At 39.0% G+C, this 26,844-nt stretch overlaps 3 protein-coding genes across 6 annotated transcripts in view; 1 reads left to right on the top strand and 2 right to left on the bottom strand.

Annotated features, from left to right (window-relative positions):
- myt1b (myelin transcription factor 1b) overlaps positions 1-6,673 on the bottom strand; it is a 135,270-nt gene extending 128,597 nt beyond the window's left edge. For all 3 annotated transcript variants that reach the window (XM_072367956.1, XM_072367957.1, XM_072367959.1), the window contains exon 1: positions 6,546-6,673. In XM_072367956.1, coding sequence (XP_072224057.1) covers positions 6,546-6,657 — 112 coding nt within the window. In that variant the 5' untranslated portion in view covers positions 6,658-6,673. The remainder of the gene's footprint in view (positions 1-6,545) is intronic.
- Positions 1-26,844, bottom strand: part of tmed4 (transmembrane p24 trafficking protein 4) — a 260,820-nt gene that overhangs the window by 207,854 nt on the left and 26,122 nt on the right. The window lies entirely within an intron of this gene.
- Positions 10,359-26,504, top strand: tbc1d22b (TBC1 domain family, member 22B). 2 transcript variants are annotated; one of them, XM_072366735.1, is made up of 14 exons: positions 10,359-10,709; positions 14,749-14,805; positions 15,125-15,317; positions 15,409-15,583; positions 17,173-17,340; positions 18,394-18,464; positions 18,764-18,892; positions 19,046-19,111; positions 20,892-21,006; positions 21,176-21,282; positions 21,362-21,437; positions 21,532-21,659; positions 22,380-22,475; positions 23,108-26,504. In XM_072366735.1, the coding sequence occupies exons 1-14, from the start codon at positions 10,654-10,656 to the stop codon at positions 23,234-23,236; spliced, it is 1,566 nt and encodes a 521-aa protein (XP_072222836.1). In that variant the 5' UTR covers positions 10,359-10,653; the 3' UTR covers positions 23,237-26,504. The 2 variants fall into 2 exon arrangements, with proteins under 2 accessions (XP_072222836.1, XP_072222837.1); XM_072366736.1 differs by lacking the exon at positions 14,749-14,805 and having other exon boundaries at positions 10,360-10,709.

Genomic DNA, 26,844 nt, shown 5'->3' with positions numbered 1-26,844 from the left:
CCAGGGGATTCTGTGCAGCGGTCCGACACTGAAAAAAGATTATGGTTTATACAACAGGGCTATACCTACTTTTATAAGAGGGTCAGGTGGAATTTGGAAAAAAAACTTGTTAAATGTCTTTATGAGTGCCTATAAGGCAGATTCTGGGTCAAAAGTATCTTCAAATTTGGACGAAAATCTTCAAGAAACTAAAGTAACAAGTACAACCTGTATAGGGAAGAAATGGTAGCAGGAATATAACAGATACATTTCAGGGGTGTAGTGCATAGAATATTGAAACTTTCAATATTCAACTTGGCTGGAAGAGACTTTGTAGATTTTTCATCAGTCAAGTCCAGAAATCATACATCTCAGGGTCTTCTGGAGAAATCATGGCTCTCAGGTAGTCAATCATTAACTTTCTGGACAGTCATTTATATTGAACTATCAATTATAATCCGGTTAAGAACTGTTTTTTTGGGGGGGGGTTTCAACACTCAACATCTGCAAACAATAAAACACAATATTTGTTTGGGATATGGATGATTGCAGCTATGAAATAAAAAAAGTGGCTCAATATAGAGGATTGGTATGATGTAATGACATTTTTATTATGGAAAGAATTCACCTTTTCTGTGAGGCTTAAAGAAGAAAAATTCAAGAAACTTTGGGAAAGATTTCTGAATGTTATTTGCTGTACTCTTAGTTTTGTTTTTCTCTTTTTTTCATTAATACCCCTTGGACTGTTTTTGGATTGTTCTTGTTTTGTAACAGTTACGCAAAAAGTGAAACACTGGATCACTTTGAGGAACTTCTCAAATAAGGGTGAACTGAAAATTTTAAATAAAAAAACACAATTATATAGTAGCATAACTCTTGTGCCTATACTAGCAAGTTACTCACTAACTCCTACATATGTTGCAAATATAAGTTAAGTTTTGATCAAGATTAATAGATTATTTTAGGTTCAGAACTGGTAATGATGAAACTGGCAATAAAAATGAATGAATAAGAACAAAATCGTGTTTCAGAGGAGAGACATAAAGGCCCTGGCAGGTGAATCTGAAGGATTTGATAGACGACTTGATCTAACAGACCAGTAATCAATAATCTTCTCAAATAATTTATTTTAAGCATCTAGCATTCTGTTGCTGCTAGTTGACTTGAAGTTGTATTATTTTGCCTGCTAGTGAAGTTATCTTATGTTATCTAACTAGCTAAAAGGACTCCATCAATCCTATCAAAGGGCTACATGACCACTATGACTTGATCCTCATTAAAAAAAAAAAGTTGGAAGAAGGTGTAAGGCCCAAGTGTGGGGCCAGGGCTGGGATTGGTTATGGACCTAAACCAGACTGATGCCACATTTTTCTTTTTGTTGTTTAGCTCTTGTGAAAGGTCCGGATGTGGCCTTATACCTCAGAATCGTTTGCATTTGTTCTCTTATTATGATGAGTGGTGTGCCCTCATGAGAGTGTGCCCCAGCTGCTTGGTTAACGCACCACCAATCCTATAAAATGACTCCAAAGCCATCTGCACAAACAGAAACTTAAAATGAATGTGACATGATCATTTCCAGTCTAGATTACTTGCTTAGACCTCTAGATTAGCTTTGCACACTTCATTACTCCAAATAGTCAATAATTAGTTCAGAATAAGGAAGAGTTTTCTCATAGGGTAAGAGTCCTCTTGAGAATGAGAGGATCTGGCCAAAGTGTTTTCTAATATGGTGAATTCCTGGAGGTTTGCCGAGATGCGAGGAAGTGGATAACGGTGAGTCACGAGTGATCACTGCTCCAGTTGCTGGCTAGGAAGCTACGACAACACGTTTTCAAGCTTAACAACACATAAGGTCCAGCTGTACGTGTTCGAGCCAGAAATGGATCCTGAATATCAAAGTGAGCAGCACGGCATCACAACAAAGATGATAGTAGGACGGCTCTGTTTGATAAAATTTCTGAGTGGTTGTAAAAGCAACAAATATATACAGTTGTCTTCTGTGTACATTTATTAACACAAACTACTGTTAGCCCCCTTAGCTGCCTTGTTACTCATGAAGTTTGCACTAAAATTCTTTCATATGTCTAATGCCAACACAACACAGACATTTGAAATGGTTTCACTTGCTGTTTGAGGTTCAAACTTGTGCCCTTTTAGTGTTGGAACAGCCTCAACTTTCAGTTTCAGATTCCCTGCGAAGCTAGCATCATACTGGGTCTTGTTCATAAAACTGTCGTCCGTGAAGTGTTGAGAACAAAACCAAACTTTTTCTCAAATGTGTTGCTGACCAGGAAAAACAAAGTGCATCTACTAATCCAAGATTTCTGGGTCTTTATGGAAGCTGAAAAGGGTAAACCCACCCTCACAATCATAAACGCATTTTCTTGAAGACATATCATGCTCCGAAAAATACTAGCGGATCAATTGCTCCTCTCAGGGCAATAACTTCCACTTTAAGATACCATTTAAGCTCACATGGGTGTGCACTTCCTGGAGAATTTGACTATAAAAGAAAAAAAAAGTCTAAGACTAAGTTTAGGACTCCTGGATGAAACAAGTTTATGCTCCGTGACGATACTAAAACATACGTATACTGCTTTTTTAGCTTTGGGTGTCATTTAAAGTATGCCATAGTACCTTTACATAGAAGTTGAGAGATAATATAATGACCAACAATGAAAATCTTAAAGATATAGAGCATTTTTCTGACACAGTTAGGGAAAATAATACACTTAGAGAGAAAAAACGATAAAGCTCTGCATAGAAAGCTGTTTTTTTGGTGATTTATTTTTCTCTTAATACTTAATTAGTTTAGCTGATCTCCTTCTAAAACAAGTCATTAAAAGAACAGAGGTCTGCTGTTGCTGTAATTTAAGCAGGAGCCCTCATTCAGAAGGCGGTTCAGGGAGTCTCGGATGAGTTCTTCTGTACATTTATGGAGTCTTATTGATTTCGATTGAGGGACTGTGAAGGAACTGATCTGTAGAGGTTGTAATCAGCCACCACTGATCTACATTATTTAAAATACTTTGATTCAAAGTTATGTATATCTTCGACTTTTACCACTCTTATTTAAAGACCCTAGAGCTACTCAGTTATATTGTCTTATTTTAAGAAGTTATTCAAAACTAAAACAAACATATTTGGCTTGTTCTTGTTCACGAAGAGGTTGATAATTGAAAGGTTAACATTGCCCGTGTTATCATACAGCACAAATCAACAAAAAAAGCATTTATATTTAGCAGTTAAGAAAATTAAAGTTATTAATAAGTGAAACAACCCCCACTATCCTTCATACAGGCAAGGATGAAATTACCAAGCTTGCAATCGTTCACAGTGACAATTTATTATTGATTCACCAATGTCACATTGGTTTTTCATTTTCCAGCCCTCCAACACGAGCTGTCGGTTAAGCTACAGAAAAAACCCACTTGGAGGATATCTTAGTGTGGTGGATAGCCAGAAACACAGAGGTTAAGCAGTCCCTGCTCCATCTGCTCTGTGAGTTTCTGAATAACACGACTCCATTTGCATTGTATCCACAAAAGCGGGATAAGGGCCACACGATCAGTAGCAGCTTATAGATCAATAGCATCTCTGTGGAATAGGTGCATTGATTGAATATGATATCTAATGTATGACCGCTAGCTGTAATTTCTATCTGATTAGACCTCAGACTGCAATTACTTTCTGTATTGACAACACGCTTTAATGATACCGTTTGTGCCAAAATCCAAATCTCCGTGAGCTTTGCTGTGAGCATGTGTGATGTCGACACGGATGTTTAGGTGTGTGCTCAGTGGTTGCTCATTCCTTGTGTGTCTGTGTGTGTGATGAGAGTGTGGAGCGACAGCTGTGCTACAAATCAGCGCCCATTTACTGTTGACAGAGTCATTAAAGCTTGCTCATCTCATAAAACACAATGCACACGGTCAAATACCATTCACTCCATTCACACTCATAACTCAGTCTGCAGGGCACACAAACAAACACACTCAGAGATGCAAATGCAAAACACACAGTCCCCCGCGAAGCTAAACCGAGTGTGTCAGGTGGAATGAGCGCAGGGAGTGGTTTTTGTGTATGTGCTGTTTGAGAATCCGCAATAAGCAGGGTGATAACGACACAGAAGTATAGATGGGCATTTACTAAAAGCACAGCAGCAGTTAATGGCGTCACACTTGGGCTGAGGGTTAGTTTACGATAAGTGCACACCTCGGCACACAAACCTTCCTGTCCTCTTTCCTGTCTCACTTTAGAAAAATGACACAAAGCACATTTACATGAAACTAATCTGCAGCATGGACAAAAGTCTTTCCTTTTACTTTCCCGTCCCTCTGTATTTCTTTAGAAATATATGTTCAAGTATCATCAACTAATTGATACATTATTCAAAACAAAGGCCAAAGGCACTGACGTTGAGTTCCTGCTTTCCCCATCACAGGTTTATGCAACATTTTACACAGTGCTATCCAGGGATTAATGTGCCATGAGCAAGCACTGAGGTGTAAAATGTCACTAACCTCAATTTGATCTGGGGTCAGCTGCTAGAAACCCAGAAGGTTACCACAACATCTGGGCTGTCACAGTGCAACATTACAGTTTGGAGAGAAACCATTGACAACACTGTGGACAAATGTGTGTTTCGCTTCAAGAAATTTAAAAAAGTTCATCATAAAAGAATATGTTTTTATATTCACAGCTTTTTGATTTGCATTTGGAAGATGTGAATAAGAAAATATTCATTTAAATGGTAAAAATCTAAAACTGTCCAGTAAAGAGCAACATTTTACACACTAACTTGTGGCGGTTTCTGCCATTTTGAAAAAGATTCAAGATGCATTAGGAAGAAGGGAAACAATTTTCTGAAACGTGTCTGACCTCGTTCACAAGCTGTTTCCGGTCTGAGCCAGAAACAAAAAACAGGACATCTTCCAAGCTATTATATAATATCTCAAATATTCCCAGACATAAAGAGGTCATTCCTGAAGAAGAGCGCTGTCCATTTCCTCTTTTGGATGTCCGTCACAGAATTATTAGTATTATTTTTTTGTCCTGAAATCTTGTTTGTTTGTTATTTACTTCTTCAATCCTAGCCTATACGGCCACCGTCTGCCAACACCATGCAATCTGGTTTATTTTGAAGGTTTTCTAAAGAAAATAAAGAGGTTCAGATTTGCTTCCAAAATCAAAAATCCAGTTACACTTTTTCTACAAATTAGTACAAGCTGATGTAATGGATATCAGTGAATATAGATCACATGAGACATGTAAACTGATCTGCACATATTTAGAGTCTTGAGACTCTATTTTGTTCCAACTCGTCACACTGACTATTGGTTCAAAAGCCCTTTGCATTATTGGCAGTTATCCTCCTGCTTGTAGTCTGCTGTTTAGGCCATTCAATACTGCTGATTCTGGATCCAACATGGACTGGACTGTTTTTTTTAATTTAACAGAGTAGTCAATCAATAAAACAAATTTCCCTTTAATTTGGACTGAGATAGATGATTTCCACATTATTATGGGATAGTGTCAAAGCTAAATGAACTTCTTCAATATGAAATCAGAAGTTTAAAAGGTTTGTGCAGCTAAACAATAGCAACATGTATAAAACTTACTAATTTGTACAGCTAACAATCATCTGCCCTATATCTGCCGCCCCCTGTTAAATGCAGCGGCATGACTGCTTTTTTGCTGTAAGAATGTTTATGTTCTTCACACCTCTCCATTCGTACAACCTGCTTCACGTATGACTGAAGTCTGATGGGATCAATAATCGTCAAATGACTCGGAAAAAAAAGAGGCCTTTACATGTAAGTATGCACAGAGCCTGAAGAGGAAAGTCTGAGTTCATAAAGAACGATCACAATCACCGCCATAGTATCAGTTTTCTCTGAGTAGAGGTTTTGGTTCTGTTGAGCTGGCTAATAAAAATAGAATATGGCTGTTTTGAACCCACTTTTTTTTTTTAATAAGTTTTTGTTAAGAAAAACAAAGCTTTGAGTCTTTTATTGCCACTACTAACATCACGATGAAAACATTTTCAAAGATTGATCTAATTTCTCCTCCTTAACATTTAAACTTGTTGTCATTAAACTATTTTCAATCAGATAAAAGTCTTTAAATATCTGCGAATCGCTGATTTCTGTTTTTATTTACTTTTCATGCTGCATACCAACTTTTTTTTTTTTTTTTTTAGGGGAAACCGGGTTTTAAATCATTCTAAAATTTGACTGTGAGCTTATACATTGTACAAAAAGAGCCTTCAATTATGTTTATATCTCAAATACACATTGATTTAGACTGTTTTGATATAACTCATTACATTTCACACCTGTCTGCAGAGGAAAATGCAACAAGATTCATGGAGGATTAATTTATGCGGACAAATCCGTACATAGTAGTTTTACAGTGATACAACGTTCTCAATATATCTGAAGATATAGTAAGAATATGGGGAAGTAAAGCTTCCTCAATAACATTTAAATTCCATCTGAAAAGTGCACAGACGTGCAGGCTAACAACCACGCACAGGCTTCCTCATCGTCAGGCATGCGTCTTACCTTTCTCTGAGAATTCACAATCCTCCATGGCGTGGTCACAGTCAGAGCCTGTTAGCACAGTTAGTAATGACCCGATGACCTCAAGAAGAAGATGTTGGCTGGACATCACCATGTGCCCGATGAGGAAGCTCACAATCAGGACGTCAGGTATCGTCGTCTACTGCAGAGACCACTTCCTTGAAAAACGATCACACATTTTATTGTAAATTGTGAAAATAAATGTTTAAGAATTGGTTTTGTTTAATGAACACAGCCAAAGCAAGGTCATCATGCCACAAATGCAGCTGAATATCCTTAAAGTTAAAAAAGAATCATGAAAAATCGTTTTGTCTTAACAGATGAGACTTGAAAACAGGCAAACAAAAAAAGACTTACCTCAGCTCACAAAAGTTTAGAATCTGCCGCCACTTAAAGGTCAAAAAAGTCTCAAACTGTTAATCCCTTCAAAACTTCTCGTTTAATTCCCCAACAGGTCTCTCAGCTTTGAAAGTAACTGTAGAACCGAAGCGCCACAATGACAGCACAACAAAAGACAAAAAAAGTTCCTCTTTTCTTAAAGAATGGTGTCAGAGCAGCTTTTTCTACCGCTTAAGCGTTGAGGAAGAGAAGAAGTCACAATGCTGTCCTTTCAGGGGTGAGATGGAGGGCTAAACAAGGGGGTCACACAAATAAAAATATAGCCGGGGGCTTTAACTCCAGAGAGCATGTGCCATGAAAAAGCAGATTTCACATTTATTTGGAACAAAATGCCATCGTCTGTGTACTTTTCTGTGAAAAAAGCAGGATCAAAATTGTGCTTTTAAGGTTGAAATTATAAAATCTTTCTGTTTTTATAGCTCCAGTGGTTTGACATGGAAAAAGTAGAAAGTAAAAGATGAGTGTCATTCAGCAAACTGTTTTGCCTCCAGGCAACTCCAGCAGTCCTGCACACAGTTCCCCATTGTCTGGCCTTGTGACTGAATGTATCTCCTCTCAGCCTGCTCCTTTAAGTCCAAAATTTTCCTGGGCACACCAAACACAACACCAGGACAAAAAGTCACAAGATTCCTTTGAGAGAAAAGTTTGAAAATCTCTCTCTTAAAAAGACAAAAATAATGTACAAATGAAATATAAATCCACAAAATACATACTTATTTCCAGAAGGTGAAATTATCAGAGAGAAATAGCAAGTAACCCAGATGCTTGCTCCCACCTGTATTTTGTCAGTTGAAGTCTGTTGGAGGCTGAAAGACACGAAGGCAGGTGGGTGGAGGCTGCAGTGATTTCCCTAAACAAACAGACTCGGGAGAGCACCTGCATTTTAAATACACACCAGCATGTAAAACAAAACCATATCGAGTCTCAAAAACCTCCATTTGCCTGTATTTGAATACAGCAAAGTGATGTTAGTATGCTCTTTCTGTAAGTTACTAAGCTCCTCTGATCAATTAAAATAACACTTATTTTACACATAATTCAGTATCCCCTCTTTACTGCCACCCATCAGTTGCTGAGACAGCATGTGAAAAACTGACATCTCATTTTTCAAGCATTTACAGTAAATATATGGTGGATGAACTGGTTTCACTTTGGTAGAGGTCTCTCATTGGAGCGGGAAAGGCTGCCCTCTTGTGGACAGATGCTCTAAATGCAGCACCTCGAAAATGAGAAGCATTTCTCGACATCAAATAAAATTCAATAGTCATTGTGCAGAGGAAGTGATTTGATTTGCCTGCTGATCTGCGGTTTGAAATACTTGCAATAGGTACTGCACTGTTCAATCTCCTTTTATCAATAAACCTGGTGTACAACTGGATCTCAGTAGTATTTAAATACAAAATTATGGGGTATTTTTAACCTCTACTTTTACTTTCACTTTTACATCTAATAAGTTCAAAAGTCAGTAAGACAAAAATAAGCATTAGATGTTAAAAGAAAATCGAGGAACTATTATGAGCTACAAAGATCAGTTCTCAAAAAGCTCAAAGATTCTAACAAATGATTGTTTAACTATGCCTTTACACGTACAAGATGACCCAGAACAAGTTGTGCAAATGGTGTGAAGTCTAAAAGATGAGACTAGATCAGCAGATTGGAAAGTGCATCGAATGATTTTATCAGTCAAGGTAACGGGGTGAATGAATAACCACGCACACTGATTGTATCTGCATCATATATTCCTTTGATAAGAGATGTCTGTGTTCTTAGGGATCATAAGACTGTGCTGCTGAAACAAACACAGACATGCCTGAAACATAATTTTCTTTTTAGAAATGCCAGTTTAGTTTGCATGTTCAGAAGATGTGCAGCTCGTGTAAAATGGATCCAGTGTTTCCATAATAGACTGTGGGACCAAGGAATATTTCGGAAACTAAGCTCAGGGTCTATTCTCATTTGAATGAACTGACTGAGAACCTGCTGCTAGTTTCCTAAAAAAAGACAAATATACAGGAAGTGACTCATGCGCAGTCCGTCTCTTTTCTGAAAAGTCTCTTCCTGATTATCAACAACTTTGTTGAAAACTTGCACTGCATCAGACTTGCTTTTTGAGAATCTATATGCAAGTTTACACCAAGCTGTCTGCTTGCAATGTTTGTTTAATGAATTGGCTTTAATCCATCAAATTTCCATAAAATATTAGCAAAGTTAAGATTTATAATCTTAAGACTACAGTAAGCTGTTACTGTTATTTTGATGTGACATGCATCTGACAGTCACTTTCTAGAAGAACTGGTTGTGTTTAGTATATGTAAAAGAAAATCTGGAGCCACTCCACATTTCTTTATTTGTTGCCAGGAAAACAGCAAATGGGTGCAAACCTTTACTGAAACAAGAGCAAACAAATAGAAATATAAAAGCAAAAACTGAGTTTGTACAACTTTAATGAGCTTGAAAGTCAACATTTCTTTAAATAGTCTTCAGGAATAGTTCTCCAGGCTTCTTGAAGGATCTCCCAAAGCTCTTCTTTGGATGTTGGTTACATTGTAATACAATCTCTTTGGTATTTTTCATAGATGCAACTAAAGAAGTGAAATAAATGACATGTCTGGGACAGACCTCTGATGACAAAGTACCTAAAGACACCATTGAAAATAGGTTCATTGCCAAGTTGAGTCTTATTTATAGACACAGGTGACCTTGAGTTAGGTGTCTTTTTTATGCCTGAACAATTCAGAGGTCAGGGTTAAGTGTCTTAAACAAATAAAACAACGCATTCATATGAAAATGATGAAGGATTGGACTGAAAATTCGTGAAAACACAGTCAATGTCCAGATAAAAATTCTGTACAACATATTTTCTAAAAGTAGAAACATAATTTCCTCAGGTTAAAAACATTTAATTTTGAGCTTTCTATGGCAGGCAATCTTAAAATGAATAAATACAGGAGTTAAACAAGAAACTGCTTGCTACAAAAATAGCTACCCATATCCAAACGTACGCTTTTAGCTCTAAGGTACAGTTTGTAAAGATGTTTGTTGTGATGTCAATAGGACCCTTAAGAAACAAAAAAAAAAACACATGGGAGAATATCTTGGCTTTCGAATAACACAGGTTTAAGAGAAACATTTGTGGTGTCATTGACATTATATGAACATTGTCTTACTCGGTAAAGCGTCAGAAAACCTTTCCTGACATTTTACCTGGTTTATTTCACTTCACCAAACCTTTACACGACATACGGGCGTCAACATGGCTGAAGTCCAAACAACAACTTCACGTTTTAACCCTGATTCAAAACGATAACAAACCGTCCCCTCCCAGCAGGAAGTTTTCATCGTTCTACTCACTTTTTTTTTTCTTTTTCATAAACTAGCATCCCGTTTGCTCCACCGCAGGCTCCTCCTATTGGCCACTTTCACTGCACCTGTTCGATCCAACCGCCAATCACGCGCACCGGCCGTTGCTCTCCAAGATGGCGACTTCCAGTGAGCCGTCTCCCACATCATCGCAGCCGACAACTAAATATCGCTATCTCCCGACCGTTTGAACACGCGAGGAGGCCGATCACAAAGAGCTGAGCGGGTCTGAGTCGTCGCTCCTGGAACGCGGAAGGGGTTTTATCCATGGTTTCATCGTACGAGGAGCCGGTCTTGGTGGCGGTCTAAACGGGGGTTGTATTTACTGAGTATGGCCACCGAAAACAGGATCAATTTCTGGAGGAGAAACGCAAAGGTTCCCGGCAGGTTGGTACACATACGTTGCTTATTGTTAACAAAAAAGTAGCACATTTTTAAGCGAGTTTCAAACCGTTAATGTACAACTGCTGTTAAAGATTGATTCAACTGATAAGGAGGTAACTGGAAGCTAGAGCTATATAGATAGAAACACAACCTTACAGCTGAGTTCCTCGGCTGATTTGAACGTGTAGGTGCTTAGTGTAATTATTCCAAAAGTCGTTATTAAACGAGCACATTGTTTTGGTTTTATATTTCGTTCGCTTTGTGACCTTACAGACGTTCTGTACGTACGTGTGTGTGTGAGTGTGTGTGTGTGTTTGTGTGTGTGCGTCGTGATAATAGCCTCCAGCTGAAAGAGGCAGACCTCCATCTCTGTTCTCTGCGGTTTCCAACGATCAAAGCGGGGTGTCATCTGTCACCATATGCTGCCCCTGTCTGTGCTGAGAGCTGGTGAAACAAATTAAAGAGCACAACTTTGAGATTAATCACTTTGAAGAAGACTACACTATCGATTAGAATCCCTGTCTTGTTTTCTACACTGCAAAACTCTTGAGCCACCCTAGATTTTTTTTTATAATAGCCAGGAAAACGAGAAATATGTGCAAAAATGATTGGAAATACAGAATATAAGACAACAACGGAGTTTGTACAATTCTAAGAGGCTTGAAAGTGAGTATTTGGTCTGAGCACGTTTATTCTCCAACACAGCCTGAACCCTCTTAGACAAGCTTTCTGTCATTTCTTTAAGGAGTCTTCAGGAATAGTTCTCCAGACTTCTTGAAGGACATCCCAAAGCTCTTCTTTGGGTGTCGGCTGCCTTTTGTTCTGTTCTCTGTCAGGATGATCCCACACTGCTTCAATAATGTTGAGGTCTGGGCTCTGGGGAGGATTCATCCCTCCATAAGACCTGTTGCCACTGATTTTCAGTCCACTTCTTGTGTCATTTGGCATAGCTCAGCCTTTTCTCCCTGTTTCCCTTCCTTAAGAATGGCTTCTAGAAAGCCATCCTTCCATGGAGACCATTTCTGATGAGGCTTGGGCCAACAGTAGATGGATCAGCTGACGGTCCAGATGCATCTCTCAGGTCCTGTGTCAGGTCTTTGCTGGATTATTTCCTCTTTCAGATACTGTTCATCTGCTGTAGATAGTTTTTTAGGCCTGACACTTCTTCTTTTGTCCTCCGGTTGTCTAGTTTCCTCAAATGTTTTAAGGAAACACTGCACACCATACTGAGATGTGCCAAGTTTTCAGCTAATAGCTCATTGGGAATCCCCTTGTTGGTGCAAAAATACTATTTTCTGTCTGTCAGACTGGGTTATCTTTGGTATTTTTCATAGATTCAGCTAAATAAATGTGAAGAAATGACGTGTCTTTGTGACAGGCTGCTTATAATAAAGTACTAAAAGATACAATTTAAAAAAAATGTTCTTTGCAAAGTTATGCGTAGACACAACACTGGTTCATCCATTTTCTTAGTAAAGGAAGTTATAAAATACAAAGTAGAAAACATGCTAACTCAATTTCATTAAAGCCCTCGCTTATTGAGAGTCTCTCGGAAGACAATCAGAGACTTAACAAAATGTGTGCTGCGATCTGAGCAAGAAGATATGAAAACGCGTGAAATGATTCAGTCGTAGACACCAGCATTCCTGATTTAGAAATACTCCTGAGTGGATAAGGCAGTTTCGAAGCAGGTATAAAAACACTGGACTGGACACAGGAACCCAGACTTTGCTGCTTGATCTGTGGAACTGACGGTCATATGTTCTTTCTTTACTCAGTTTAAGTTCAACGAGGTGAAAGTACAAGTTAAACGGCAGTTTTATTGACAACAATTCCTTCATAAAATGTGCTTAGCCGGCATTTTTTTCTTTTCATTTTGATCCACAGACGTAACGGAGCACTTTTACAATTTAAATTATGGAGGCATCATTACTTTCACTACAGCTCTGCTTTTAAAATGCTTAATCTTAACCACAGTTTGCACCTTTCACGTGTAATCATTCAGTTCATTTGGTGGCGGAAAGGTTTTGAGGCTTATTCCACTCAGCTCAAAAGCTCCTCTACACTTAAAATGTAAAGATATCCCCTCATTTATCTTGTTTATCAGGCAGCAGCTTCATTTCTCAACCCAGGTAGTAGTATGTTGTTCATCTAGGAACTATAGCCTTGGCTTTTCACATTTTGCCGGACACTTGTGTATTCTATGACACAAATGTAATAACGAGGGACAGAAACTGAGACCGGGCTTGTAACAACCTGCAGAGCTAACTCATTTCATCATGGCTTTGGATTATAATGAGAACTGAAGACTGGGAGGAACTCTCACGCGCTCTTCTTTGTGCTGCACTTTTTGCAAAACTCAGTACACCTCATCAATAAGACCTGACCTACTTGTGCTTACGTGTGTGTTTTTTGTTTTTTTTTTCATTCCCGATCCTCATTGACCTGCATGCTTTTATGACTGATATGATCCTCTGACGTCATGTAACTGCCAGAGGGTGGAGCAGAAAAGCTCCGTCTGTTTGGGAAATCTGAGAGGATCTCCAAGGCGAGGGCGTTTCTGTCTTTGTCACACACTCTGATCTTTCTCTCAAACTGGTTGGAGTGGTCGACTGGAAACACAAACATGTGTTTGAACAGGAAGGCGAGGAGTTAGTCTTGCTGGCTGGCCTTGAGCCGCTTCTGATAAAACAAGTGTGAGGCTGGTAAACAAGAGACTCTGGCACTGCCAGATAATCAGCAGGCCTAGTTCTCAGCCACAATGCTCACTGTCATTTTTTTAATGTGAAAGGGCATAAATTAGCTCTATTAGCCACAGTTTGATCTAATCCTCAGACTAATGGTTATGTTTGTTGCTCTATGAGATACTCACTTAAGCCTCTTAGCTATTTCAGATGAAGGAATTATCATGACTGATGGGGCATATTTTGGATTAAAGGAAGATTTGGTTTAGGAGGAGGGGGGGGGGGCTTAGAAATTCCTTAAATCTCAGTCTGTAAACCGAATCCATATCAAAATAGACCCTCCTCCACAAAGAAATCCTCCAGAATTCAGCCTACCAGTGACCATAAGCTGACCTCTTGTGACCACCTCAAGAGAAAAAAATTGCTTTACAGGGAAGTTGTTTGTTTAGAAGACTGTAGAATCAGATTTTCTGCTGTTAACACAAGCTTTCATATGCACAGTTGTAAAGCTTGAGATCAAAGGTGGAGGAGGCGGTTCTTCTTGGCTCTCTGTGGGGCAAAAGAGATAAAGAAAAGAGCGTTGCTGGAAATCATGGCTCTGACCCAAAGTGATGTCTTTTTGTGCTTTTGGTTGCCAAAGAGTTGGAAAAAAAGCTGAGGTTTAAGATTCTCACGTCCTCTGAACATACTGCCCACCACAGGGAGGTGAACAGCACGGGAGTTGTGCAAGCTGTTCACTAGTTTCACTCACTATCAGACTAAAAACAGGCAAACCTAACTAAGACGGGCAACTGAGTTGTCATTTGTCAGCAGAGGCAGAGTTTGTGGCTCTATGTTTCACAAAATGCTTCCCACTGGGTTCGGAGCCACGTTTAATCCTTCAGACACTGAAATGACAGATCCCAAATTAAAATGCTATCATAGGGATATTCCAAATGCCAACAAGATGTCATCACTCACACAGCAGGAAAATGCACTGGAGCAGAACCCCTCGTGTGTTTTGGGAGAAAAACATCAGGCCTGCAAGTTTCTGTAGGGATGCTGATCAAAAGCAGATTAAATAAAACAAACCTTCACAACTTACAGTCTAATTTTAGACGCCTTGTCAAAAACAGACTAATAATGCTGTTTTGTTGTGCCGCGGTACCCGATGGGGTTTGGATGGATGTGCACACTAACCACTTCCTTCACTCAGAAATGCTCGTGTCAGAAATTGTTATTTTTAAAGGAGCTGAACAGCATTCCTCTGAACAATGATTAATCCGTAGATGCCCTTTGATTAGCTGGGTCAACGTCTGAGGAGCTGCAGATGTTTTTTTCTACTCAGAGGTGACGGTATTTCACGCTATCTTCCACAGCGTGCAGCCAGTTTACGGAGCACAGCACCCACCTCTCGATCCCCGTTTGCGACGCACGTAAGTGCTCGGTACACCGCTGGGCTGCATGGTGCATGGCTGCGTTTTTCACTCCCACATCAACTGTTCCTCAGTTGTTTCGTACATGTGTGAACTGCATGCAGCCGTCAGTGCAAGTGTGAAATGTTTATGGTGAACACTCTTAATTGCAACACGTTTTTTTTGCACTTTTGTGTTGGATTTGCAGTTTAGTTTAATTTTATCACACAATCTCTGAAGGTTTTTGTTAGCGTATCAACCATTTGTGCGACAAGTGAGATCACTCAGCTCTTGAATGTCTCTTTTCAAACTGTTCATCCCTCAATCCGTCCCTCTGCAGGTACCCGAAAGACACGAAGACCAACTTCAACAACCTCAAGTCTAAAAAAGCCTCGAGCTTCCACGAGTTTGCGCGCAGCACCAACGACGCTTGGGACATCGACGATGAGGAGGACGAGGATTTCCGCGGGACTCTCATTCCGACCTTGTCTGCGCCATCAGGCCAGAACTCTACACCATCCCTCCAAAACCAAGTAGCTACATGGCATCTTTCTCACTGAGTGCTTCTTGGCTGGTCTGAAACTGTGGGAGATATTCTCATGTGCTGTTGTTTTCTCCTCGCAGCGGCTGCAGCCTCTGTCAGCTGACACAGAAAGCGTGTTGTCGCACAGGCAGGCTCCGCCCAGGACCGAGGCTCAGACCCTGCAGGAGGACGCACAGGACGAGGACGCAGAGTGCGAGCGGGTCAATGGCAAAGTTGTGAAGTCTAGCAGTGAAGCACACCTCAACGCGTCCTCAGGTAGGTCAGACAAATGCTGCAGCAGTTCGTTCTGGTTTAAGAGACAGCGAGCAGCTTAGCAGGTGGTTCACTGTGAAGCTAATTAGAGGAGTGCAGCTGGGATTATATCAGGCCTTTAACATGTGCCTGACAAGAGATGCTGAACTCGTGAAAGGTTTCATCTTAATACAGTTAGCATTTTTAGTTATCGAGGCAACACACTGAACCAGTGCTTAAGGTTTTTAAGCTATCTTTGTGGATTTTTATAAATAAAAACTTTGAATTTTAAAAAGAGTACAAGTGTATCACTTGTAGTATTTCCATATTAAAAGGTCTAAAAACAACTTGAGCGATACTTGAATTATTCTAAATGTTATCAGCAATGTTTAAACGTGGATTTTAATGGTTATTTTTATATTTATCGGCTGTCATGTCTCTCTTTCCAGCTGTATGGGTCGTTGACTCATAACTGTAAGAAAGTGATTGAGATGGTAGCGAGCCTCATAATCATGGTACTGAAATGAAGTGCCACACAGTACGTTGTCATATTCCATCTTTTGTCAATGATCAAGGAACCATCCGTGGCAGAAGTTAATGTGTATTTACAAAGTTCAAAGTATTGGTTTCTATCCTCTAAAACTGCAAAACATTATCCTGCTTAAACATTGCCTAATTTGTAAACATGTGCCTTAGTTTGGTTGATTTGGATTTTCTGTCCCCATGCTGCTTCTTTAAGCTTAAACATTCATTTAATGCCTGCATGGTGTTTTTTTTTTTAAGATGTGGACCACAGCATGTTCGGCTCATTGATATGCATTATTCTTCTGAATTAAACATAGGATCGTGACCTACTTTTCTTTACCTAACGTCTAAAAAATGAGTTTCTATTATCAAATGATGTGTTGTAAAGCCAGATAATGTGGCTAATTTGCTTCTTTAAGCTCATGTTAAGAGGTCTTCATATGTGAATCAGACAAGGGGAAAACTGTATGTTCTAAGTTTCAACTATATGACGTTATGTGATTGTTAGCCATATTATTCATGAATACATCACTGTATTCTCCAGATTTAGATGTATGAACCGTGGGAACTTAGGAGATGGCTGGAGGACCATGTGAGTGTCTTGAACAATGCAAAAACTTACATGGAAACAGGTGTCGGTCGTCCTCATTTCGGCTGGTCCTGTCTATATATACATATTTAGGTCCAGCTGTCTTATGAATAGTCAAATGGTTTTCGCCAAGCACCTGGACCTCTATTCAGATGTCACCTGGCTGCTGAATATTCATACGATTGCAAATGAATCATCTTGGCTCATTCATTCAGTAAAAGCAGTGTCCCCACAGAGTCAAATCAAATTACAAATTAAAGTGATTATTCAGCGAGTTCTTCCTCATCTTGATGATGCTGATGAATAGTTTAGTTTGGGAGTGAATACTTTAAGCTGCATTCATGTGCCTTTATAATTATAATCTATTAGTAGCAGCACAGCATTTAAATGGAAAACCCAAGTATTTTTAAGCTAAATAGTAATTATAGGAATGATGGATGTTTTAAACACAATAGATCTGTTGAACTTTCATTTGATTGTCTCATTTGTACCTCTGCAGTTCGCTCTTCACTACAGAAGCAGCAGTCCCTCCCAGTTCGTCCCATCATCCCGCTGGTGGCTCGCATCTCAGACCAGAACGCTTCAGGGGCGCCACCCATGACTGTGCGAGAGAAAACCCGGCTGGACAAATTCAAGCAGCTGCTGGCGAGTCCAAACACTGACCTAGGTACAGAAAAAAGGCTTCCACACACCGTCTTTAAGTCTTTCTTTAGCATGAAATTATATTTCGGGATATATCAAAGCGCCATTTTCATTGTATCAGGACTTTTTTCTTTCAAGTTCACATTCATAAAACATTGACTTTACATTTACCTGTAAAATCAGAAGCCAGACTACTTCCAAATTCTTTCTGCTCATTGTGGTTCAGATAAGTATACAATGTGCATCAGGAAAATAGTTTTCTATAATGTTAGAGAATTTATAAACGATAACATAATGTAATATTACTTGTAATATATATTACAAGTTGCTATCCATAAATTATATTTCTTTATCATATAACTTTTTTGTGCCTGCTGGACTGCATTCAGATGTATAGATGACATAAATATATAAATAAAATATATATTGAAGAATAAAAAATATTCTTAAAGAACAAAATATATATAAAAAAATAAATAAAAGAGCCATAAAGTACAGAAGATCATGAAGCAAATGATGGGCAGGCAGGGAATTTGCAATAAAATTTGCTTTCACATATTCCTCACACTTGTATCAGCAGTCCTCTTGGAGTTTAATTAATGTTTATCCAATCATTTGATAGGATTTTATTTTATTTTTACGGTGCCGCTTTATTTTATTGGACAGTGTTTCGGCAGAGCTCAGAATCCAGATTAGATATCAAACCTGACAGCTAACATTTTCTGAAGACCGGTTTTCCAAACGAATGAAATTTTAACCCAGAGGACACATCGCAAAACTTTGCAAATCCTCCACCAGGAAGACATTTTTCCCGAGGAGGACCCACGCAGCTCAAGACACTGGGCAGTTAGGAGTAATAAGGATTTGAACAGGTGCGATGAAAACCCGGATCAGATTTTTCCAGGGGAAAAAAAAAATCTTTCCTTAAAGCTGACCTCAAAGTTTCCCCACTTTCGTGGTGAAGAAGAGTCTCTAGTCTCTGTTTTACAACCAGCTGCTGTTTGTTTCTGTGTGTTTTCTTTGGACTGAAACTGGGTGATAACATTGGTAATTCATGTCTTACTCTGTGCTGTTACAGAAGAGCTCCGGAAGCACAGTTGGTCAGGAATACCAAGAGAAGTCCGGCCAATCACGTGGAGGCTTCTCTCTGTAAGGCTCATGACCCTCAGCTTCACAACATCGCATGTTCTGTAAAACATTTCAGCTACTTTGACTCCACACAGCTTTCTGTAGTTTGAGCTCCATTTTTATTCACTGTGTATCTATTAGAACAGCTTCTCAGGAAAACCCTCTCATTCAGTCTAAAGCTTGGTCATCACGGGCAACCCTATCTCCTCTTTTCTCTAATCTCAACTGGCCAGCTTGTTCTGTTTCTGAGAAACTGTTGACTTAATCAACAAGAGAAGTTTCTGTTCAGTGTTTTCAGTCCTCTTCTTCCCCTCTGACAGGGCTACCTGCCGGCCAACAAGGAGCGCAGAGAGTTGGTGCTCAAACGAAAGCGAGAGGAATATTTTGGGTTCATAGAGCAGTATTACCACTCCAGAACAGATGAGCACTATAAAGACACATACAGACAGGTAATGCTGCAATTCAGGCCAAGAAATAGATCTTTTGATCGCTTCTCCTATTCTCTCCATAATCAGAAAGCACCATATTCCAACTTGAAATAAAACAGACACAAACCAGTTCCTGCTTCGATTGTACCGAGTCTTAATATTTGTTCCTGTTAGATCCATATCGACATCCCAAGAACCAACCCTCTGATTCCCTTGTTCCAGCAGCCCGCAGTCCAAGAGGTAAGATCTGGACCCAAGAGGAGCATTTCAGATATCACAGTAGTTCATTGGGCATTTTAGTTTGTTTTGGGTCATCTGTAAAATTAAGAGTTAATCAGAGTTTATTGCTTATTCATTATCTTTTGTCCGGTCTCAGGTTTTGCAGCGTCACACAGTTAACTCTGTAAATACAGAGTGATTTCCTACAGAAGGACCCCCACAGAAACTCTAACAAACAGAGGAGAGTAGAAGTGATGCTAACTGACCAGGGAATGGTGATGCATGTTAATTATTCTGTCACTGCAGCTCAGGAGGGACCTCAGGGACAAATCAAACGTGTCAATCTGTTTACTCTGTCACAGTTTTTAAATCTAAAAGATATTTTATTATTTGTGTTTTCCCGGAGGAACAAATCTCGACACTTACACTCTTGAGGCTATTTGAGCTCTGGCTTTGGCAGCAAAAACAGACTGGATATGGTTACATTTTTTATATTATTTATCCTATCAAAGACGAAAAAATGTACCTAAAATGTTCCCAGAATTCCTTTTGAAATGTCAAATAAATGTCATTGATTTAAAAAAGATAAATAAATAAAATTATACCCGATTTAGCCAACTGAACATGTTAATGTAAACAATGATCAGAAAGAACCATAATAGTCCCCCTAATGTGTAGCCTCATCATCAATAATACTATCAATAACAATAATAAGTCGTTTTATATTATTCCTAAAGCTTCTATATTTTGCTAATCTATCATAATTATGGTTCTATTTATTTTGGATGATCAGTTCCAGTTGAAAGTCTAGAAAAATTTTTTTTTTTTTTTTTAACTTTATGGAACAATACTGAAGACAAACCGGGGTTTTTTCTTTATTTTTTTAAGCCTTCACTTTTGAAATGTTAAAGAATGATTTAGAAAAGAAAGGACATTTCTTTAGGAGCGTTGTCCAAACTTTTGACTGGTATTGTGTTTCACTTAAAAAGTGTCCAGAGCCAAGCAAAGCTGAACTCAGTTCCTTTTACAGCCTCCTGTGATGGGTCAAGTCAAATTACACTGATTTACTTTCGTCAGTTAAGTGAAAGCTGCAAGGTTTTACACATCTGACATTAACCTGCGAAAAACACCAGCATCTTTGTGTTCTGTCGTCTGTATTTGGTTGCCCTGAATGTTACCTTTGGAGCAGATAACCAGGGCACTGAGAGTGAAATAACGTGGTGCCGTGTCATTGAGGAAGAAGCTGCATCATGTTGCGACACTTCAGAGGAACTTTGCTGTTAAAACAGAACTTGGCTTGTTCCCCAAACGTGGTTTATGATTTTTATGTGGTTGCTTAAAACACTAAAGCGTTGTATCCAGATTTACTTGCTGTCTTGCAACATCGGGGTAATAATTCTCTTTTCGTATAAGCTCTGTGTGTACGATATAGTGACGTCTAGCAGCAAATACTGAAAATGCAGCCAATTGAGCATACCCTGCATCTTCTTAGAAACAACAGCGACCACAAAATACGCAAAAGAAACTCTGGTGAAGACGAATTTGTTCAACCCGTCTTGTTATTGAACTCCGGTTAATGCACAAAGGTTTAGCTCCTTCGGAGTTTTCCCTACAGCTCTGGCTCAGTCATCTAATTCTAGTTTATTTTTCTCTTTGTATCAAGAGGTTTATACTCTGAAGTTCTGCTGTAAAAACTGAGACTACAGTTGCTGAATAATGTTATCCAGAGCGTCAAACCGTTGTGTCTCAAGCCCAGGCTTAGAAAATTAAGAATGAATTCCATTTTGTTGTTTTTCCTCAGGTATTTGAGAGGATTCTCTTCATCTGGGCCATCCGCCACCCAGCCAGCGGTTACGTCCAGGGGATCAATGACCTGGTCACGCCCTTCTTTGTCGTCTTCTTGTCTGAGTTTGTCAGTAAGTTCAATGTGTGACAATTCATGCATACAGCCCGAGTGTTAGCTGTGCTTTAAAGAACATTCCTTCAACCAGTGACCTCGATACTCAATATCTGCATCACAAAATGTCCGTTACAAAGTGCTGCTCGGAGTCGTCCGTTTAATCGAAGTGATACTTGTTGTTCCAGCGGAGGATGTGGAGAACTTTGACGTTGCAGCGTTGCCTCTGGACACCCAGAGAAACATTGAAGCCGACAGCTTCTGGTGCATGAGCAAACTGCTTGATGGCATACAGGTGTGGTCACACACTTTATATGTCTGCGTTTATGGAAAACTGCGGCTGTGCCAGCTTACTGAAACACATTATCTTTCAGGACAACTACACCTTTGCACAGCCTGGAATCCAGAACAAAGTGAAAGCTTTGGAGGAGCTCGTCAGCAGAATAGATGGTAAGTAATGAGGAAAAAAAACTCACGTAAAAGCTGAAAACGCAGGATCTAAATGTGTTTTTGGTTTTTTTTTTCTTCTTCTTTTTGTCTCCAGTGGACATTCACAATTATTTCAAGAGGTATGAAGTGGAGTACCTGCAGTTTGCTTTCCGGTGGATGAACAACCTTCTGATGAGGGAGTTGCCCCTTCGTTGTACTATCCGTCTTTGGGACACCTATCAGGTAGAGCAGAGTGTCCTCCGTCATCACTTTTAGGACTTTTAGGGCCTGTGTATTCCAAATCCAGCTGCATCTTTTCTGCAGTCTTCTAACCATGAGCTTTGTGACAATTAGCTTTGACGAATTGTGCATAATATCTTTAATGCTCTTCAGATTAAGTGTCGGCACGGTTTCCCTGCTCTTTAAATCAAAATCAGTGATATTCAGGGTCAAATCTGACAGCTCTGTTTCAGAAACTTGCTTTTTTTCTTTAATGATGTAACTTTTATCGAATGTTGTTTGCCAGCAGATTGATCTTTTTTTTGCTTCTTGTTGACATTTCTCTGCTCAGCCGAAGGCCTCTTCATTTGTAAACACATTTTTCAAAAACCAATAAATATCCAATAATTTAAGATTATTCATTTCCTGGCTGACTGAGAATTGTGTTTTTGGTAGGATGCGATTCCATTTTTCACTCCCTAAAAACTACAAACCTGCTTCTTTTTGGGGGATTCTGCACACATCTTTAAGTGTTAGAACTGAGCAGAGTTAAGGGATATTCTTCATTAATAATTTTTCTTGGAACAGTGTGATCTGACTAAGTTTTAGATTCTAAAGGTGAGGTCTTTTTGCAAGCTGCAGCTGCCATACTGGGGATTAAGCCTACTGCAAAGACACAGACAGATCACCCTGCTGGATAACTCCGTGTTGTAACTGGCTCTGGGAATTCTCTGTTTTCCACAGGCTGAAGCAGAGGGCTTCTCCCACTTCCACCTGTATGTCTGCGCTGCATTCCTCATCGAGTGGCGCAAAGAAATCCTCTCCATGGTTGACTTTCAGGTATCGCTTAGCTTGTTGTCATTCATTCTGACTTTAAGAGGAGTCGGTCAGATAACGGTTGTAGTAGCAACACAAGAAGCTTTTTCCACCTTTGCCTCAGTTCATACAGTCTGGGTCCATCTTTCACTCACAGATATTATCTAATGTTGCTTAGAACGATGATTTTAAAATAAAAGCGAGTCTTTTTGATATCAACATTTTATTCCCTTGATTTTTATTGCAATGCCTTTTCCTTTTTGCTAAACTTTTTACCACTAAATTAAATAATAATACATTTCCGATCACTTACTGTGCTAATTACAGTAGCTAATGTCTTAGTGCTATAATGAATCAAGTATTTTATCATTAAACCGGGATGATAATGATAAACAGCTAATAGTAAATATATACATATATCACTTTTTATAGCTATAAAAACAGCTAAATGGTTTTTAAAGTAGAAAAAAATAAAGTTAAATAGTGATTAAAGCCTCTCTTTACTTCTTGTTAAATCAGATGGTGTGTAGTATATGCATGCACACCTGATTCCACTATCTTAAACCTCAGTTTTACATGCTAACCTACATTCTTTACTCGCTGTGAAATGCTATTATCCTCCCAGTGTGGTGATGTTAATTTCCCTTGCTATTCAGGGCCTCCTCATGCTTCTGCAGAACCTTCCCACAATCCACTGGGGGAACGAGGAAGTGGGTCTCCTCCTGGCTGAAGCTTACAGACTGAAGTACATGTTTGCAGACGCACCCAGTCACTATAAGAGATAGACCCGAGACTTCTCTGAGACACTCCAGACATCAGTTATTGTCTCTGAGGTAACATGGAAGAAACTGATGTAGTCATGTGACTGTGTGACGAAGTAACCACTCAACTTTATGCTGTGAAAATGAAGTCCGGTGAATATCACTTGGATTTTGGATATATGGTGCACCCATAAAGCTCAGTGAATATGAGACTATTTGCAGAAAAACACACTGCAGTGTACAATAGACTGTTACAATATATTTAACCCGGAATATTATGGTTTTGTCATTCTGATTTTGGTCGTTTTAAGTTCAAATGTACGCTCAGAAGAACACAAAGCCGTTTAACGGGGTGATGAATGTTTGTGAGATCATCCTTTTAGTGGAAGATGGTATCTACAGATTCTATTTTTTTGCAGAGTTGTTTTACAAGGGAAAAATATTTGGTATAAACCAGGCAACTACAATACTTTTCTCTTTTAAAGCTTATTTAGTCGGACACTGTCTAGCTGTTATAGATAATATGCACTCTGAGTCCTCCCCTCTGTGTTTGGTAAAAGAGCTTATTGATCAGTAGACTTGGAATTTGGTTTAGCTTACCAAATCTGCTGTGTACAATCAACCTCTTAAAGCCCACCTAGTGGGCTCCAGCCAGAGCATTTGATTAATTTCCAATTATTAATAGACATTGTGGGTTGTTTTTAGGTGTAAGACCGAAGAGAAGCTGAATATGGGTACTGTATTGACATTTCAGGTTTCATTTGGGTTTAAATGCAGAGAAACCGATACTCAGTTTCCTTTCCTGTTCATACATTTTTAAAGGACTGTGAGATTTTGGGGTACGGCTCCAATATATCAGTGATAGTAAAATTAGCCTTGTAGCAAGCTTAGTTTTTAAATTTCAGGCTCATACATCAGCTGAATGGGGGGGGAGTCCAAATTTTAGACTATTTTAGTGATCGCAGCTCATGTCAACAAAACTGGTTCATTTCAACCTGGAATCATGGATTTCAACAACAACAAAAAAAGATCAGAAGAAAAAAAAAATCAGCATACGAGTAGTTAAACATGTTAAAGAGAATAAAAGCTTGTTGGTAATAAAGCACATCATGCTACAGAGGACAGCCCAGTGCAGCCCACAATACATGACAATGCCTTTGTTACGAGCATTCACAGTGTACTCATGTGATGTACTGTAATTCATGCCCGTATTTCATGTTTGTTTCAGGTTAGGATGTATCTGTGATGTTTCCCTGTATCCAGGTTTCATTTACTCATACAGTGTTTTGTTTTTTTTTAAATGTTGGTGTTTTTACTCATCTACCTTCATTGCCAGTGATAATTATAGCACAGAATACAACATGTTGGATATGACAATCATTAGCCTTTGATACGTTGATTTTCTTACCATCGATATGCATCTTTAGGGTTTAAGTTTGGTTATGTCCAAACAAGAAACTGGACCATTCTGAAGTGGAAAATTATAAGATGTGGTAGAATTTAGGCTACGTTCACACTGTAGGTCTTAATGCTTAATTATACGATGGTTGTTCACGATGTAATTTAAATGCGACCAGCAAAGTGGCCTGGGTTTGAGTTTTGTGCTGTTCAGACTGTCAGATATGAAAAATCAGATATGAGTCGCAAACGGGGAAGAAAAGTCCAATTTTGGGCCACTTTTGCCTGCAGTGTGACCAGGTCGTCCTAAGTGGGTGAGACATGGAGCTTGGTTGAATTGTCCAAAAAAAGGAATGTATATCATCTTTTCTTTAACCATCACGAGGTTACGGAAAAGTGTTAACTTAAGTTATTCAGGAGCTTCTAAGCTGTGATGTTCAAAAGATATTCCACTCGTACAGAGCCTATCATCTCAGTCTAATATAAATATAACCTCTTCTTTAAGGTTGGTCATTCAAAAAGCCACAAACGGGAAATATCTTGTTGTCTCAGGCTCGCACACTCGTGACTTCGCACACATAGACACACTTTCTGACTTTCACAGTTAGTACATGTGGATGAAAAGAATCGAGCCATGAGAAACTCGGAGACAGAATTACCTCCTTTCCTGCCACAAACGATAGTCCAGTGATCGTCCAGGAGTCCGGTCGAACAGTCACCTTTGAAACCTTGGAAACCTTCCTAACTGAGCAAAATGACCCGGATGTATCTAAGTGGCAGCCAGGGTAAGAGCTGTCTTTGTTGTCTCCTTTAACGTAGCATCACTTATGAGAGAATGGAGATGATTCTGACCTGCAATTCCTTTCAGCCACAGCTTTTATAGCAACAATCCAGTCGTGCTAACTGTGATTCATAGATATGAGGACAGGAAATGGGCGTGAGCAGCCTGTGACAACACAATACTTCACTTATTTTCTGTCCTTTTTCACTTACAAATTTTGATAATAATGTACTATTCTATATTATCTCCAAAAAAAGATATATATATATATATATATATATTTTATATATATATAGTAAATCATTTAAACATAAGATTGCAGTAGACAAAGTATCTAAAGCACTTTTTGTTGAACGTTGAACATTTTTCGGAACTCCTGAAGGATTTTTCCTACCACCTGACTTTAACCTCATGACGTTTTTCACAAGGTAAAAGAGAAGATGATATGCGGTTGTTTGTTGTTCTGACTCATCGACCGGTCCCTGGCCAGCACTGAAGCTCTTTTTGTTACCATTTAGAGAACTTAAACGCCTCTTTTCAGGACTGCTGCTTGAATACTTCAATGTCATTTCGAAAGCAAACAAAAAGACCAGTCAACAGGTCCGGTGTTGCGCATCAAGTCCTCCTGAAATATGTCAGCTACAGCTTAAAGTCAGAGCTACTGATTGTCATTAGACTGAAGATATTATGGTAGATGATTAATTTTGAGTTATGGGGAAAGTGTCACTCTGTCTTCTGTTAATAGTTCAGTCATTGTAAGTATTTGATAATCTTTCCATCATCAGTCCTCATCAACCCCTCTGAATGTTGTGTGAGTGTTAACAGCGTACCTGTAGCCTTAAGACCACATTCATTCATTCAGGTGGGCCATCTGATTGTGTCACTACCGTGATGGTATTGTTCACTTCCATGCTGGGTTTCTTTTTGTAAAGGTCATATGGTTTCAAAAATGTGATGTGAATCACTAAAGGCTGATGAACGCGATGCCAAATTTCTGTTAAGCCAACATAATCGGAGCTGGCTTCAGCCTTAAATAAAGAATGATTAAATTATTACAGTACCTGCTGTATATTCACATGTTTTTGTTTATATTAAACGAACTGTTAATCTTCATGTTGGCATGTTTATTTGGATGTCTTTGGAGGGAGTTATCAACTGTTTTGACAAATAAATTTATATGTTAAGGGTCTTTTTTTTTTTTTTTAGCTCTGCACAAAGAAATGGGCACCTCGCACTCATAGGTTGTGTCTCCCCAGAGAGTCTTTTTTTGTCCAACTTCAGGTCCGTCGCCAAGCTAATGTTTTTTGTCTAAACTCTCTAAAAAAAAAAAAAAAAAAAAAATTAAAAAAAAGTCTATAGCCAGTTGACATCCTTTCTAGATGAAGATGCCATTCTGGAGGTGTTCCAGTCAGCAGACTGGTTTTTAATGATATTTTTTTAGCAACAGACTCTG

Source organism: Leuresthes tenuis, unplaced genomic scaffold, assembly GCF_036924035.1.
Source record: "Leuresthes tenuis unplaced genomic scaffold, fLeuTen1.0.hap1 SCAF_16, whole genome shotgun sequence".
Classification (NCBI taxonomy): Eukaryota; Metazoa; Chordata; class Actinopteri; order Atheriniformes; family Atherinopsidae; genus Leuresthes; species Leuresthes tenuis.
The sequence above is the reverse complement of the archived record's forward strand: the minus strand, read 5'-3'. Positions and strand labels throughout refer to the sequence as shown.

What these genes read in the sequence shown, in the direction of transcription:
- tbc1d22b (XM_072366735.1), top strand. Translation starts at nt 10,654, where the DNA reads ATGGCCACCGAAAACAGGATCAATTTCTGGAGGAGAAACGCAAAGGTT. An exon ending in ACACCTCAACGCGTCCTCAG is followed by an intron (nt 15,584 to 17,172) that starts GTAGGTCAGACA and finishes GTACCTCTGCAG; the next exon opens with TTCGCTCTTCACTACAGAAG. An exon ending in TCTCCATGGTTGACTTTCAG is followed by an intron (nt 22,476 to 23,107) that starts GTATCGCTTAGC and finishes CTTGCTATTCAG; the next exon opens with GGCCTCCTCATGCTTCTGCA.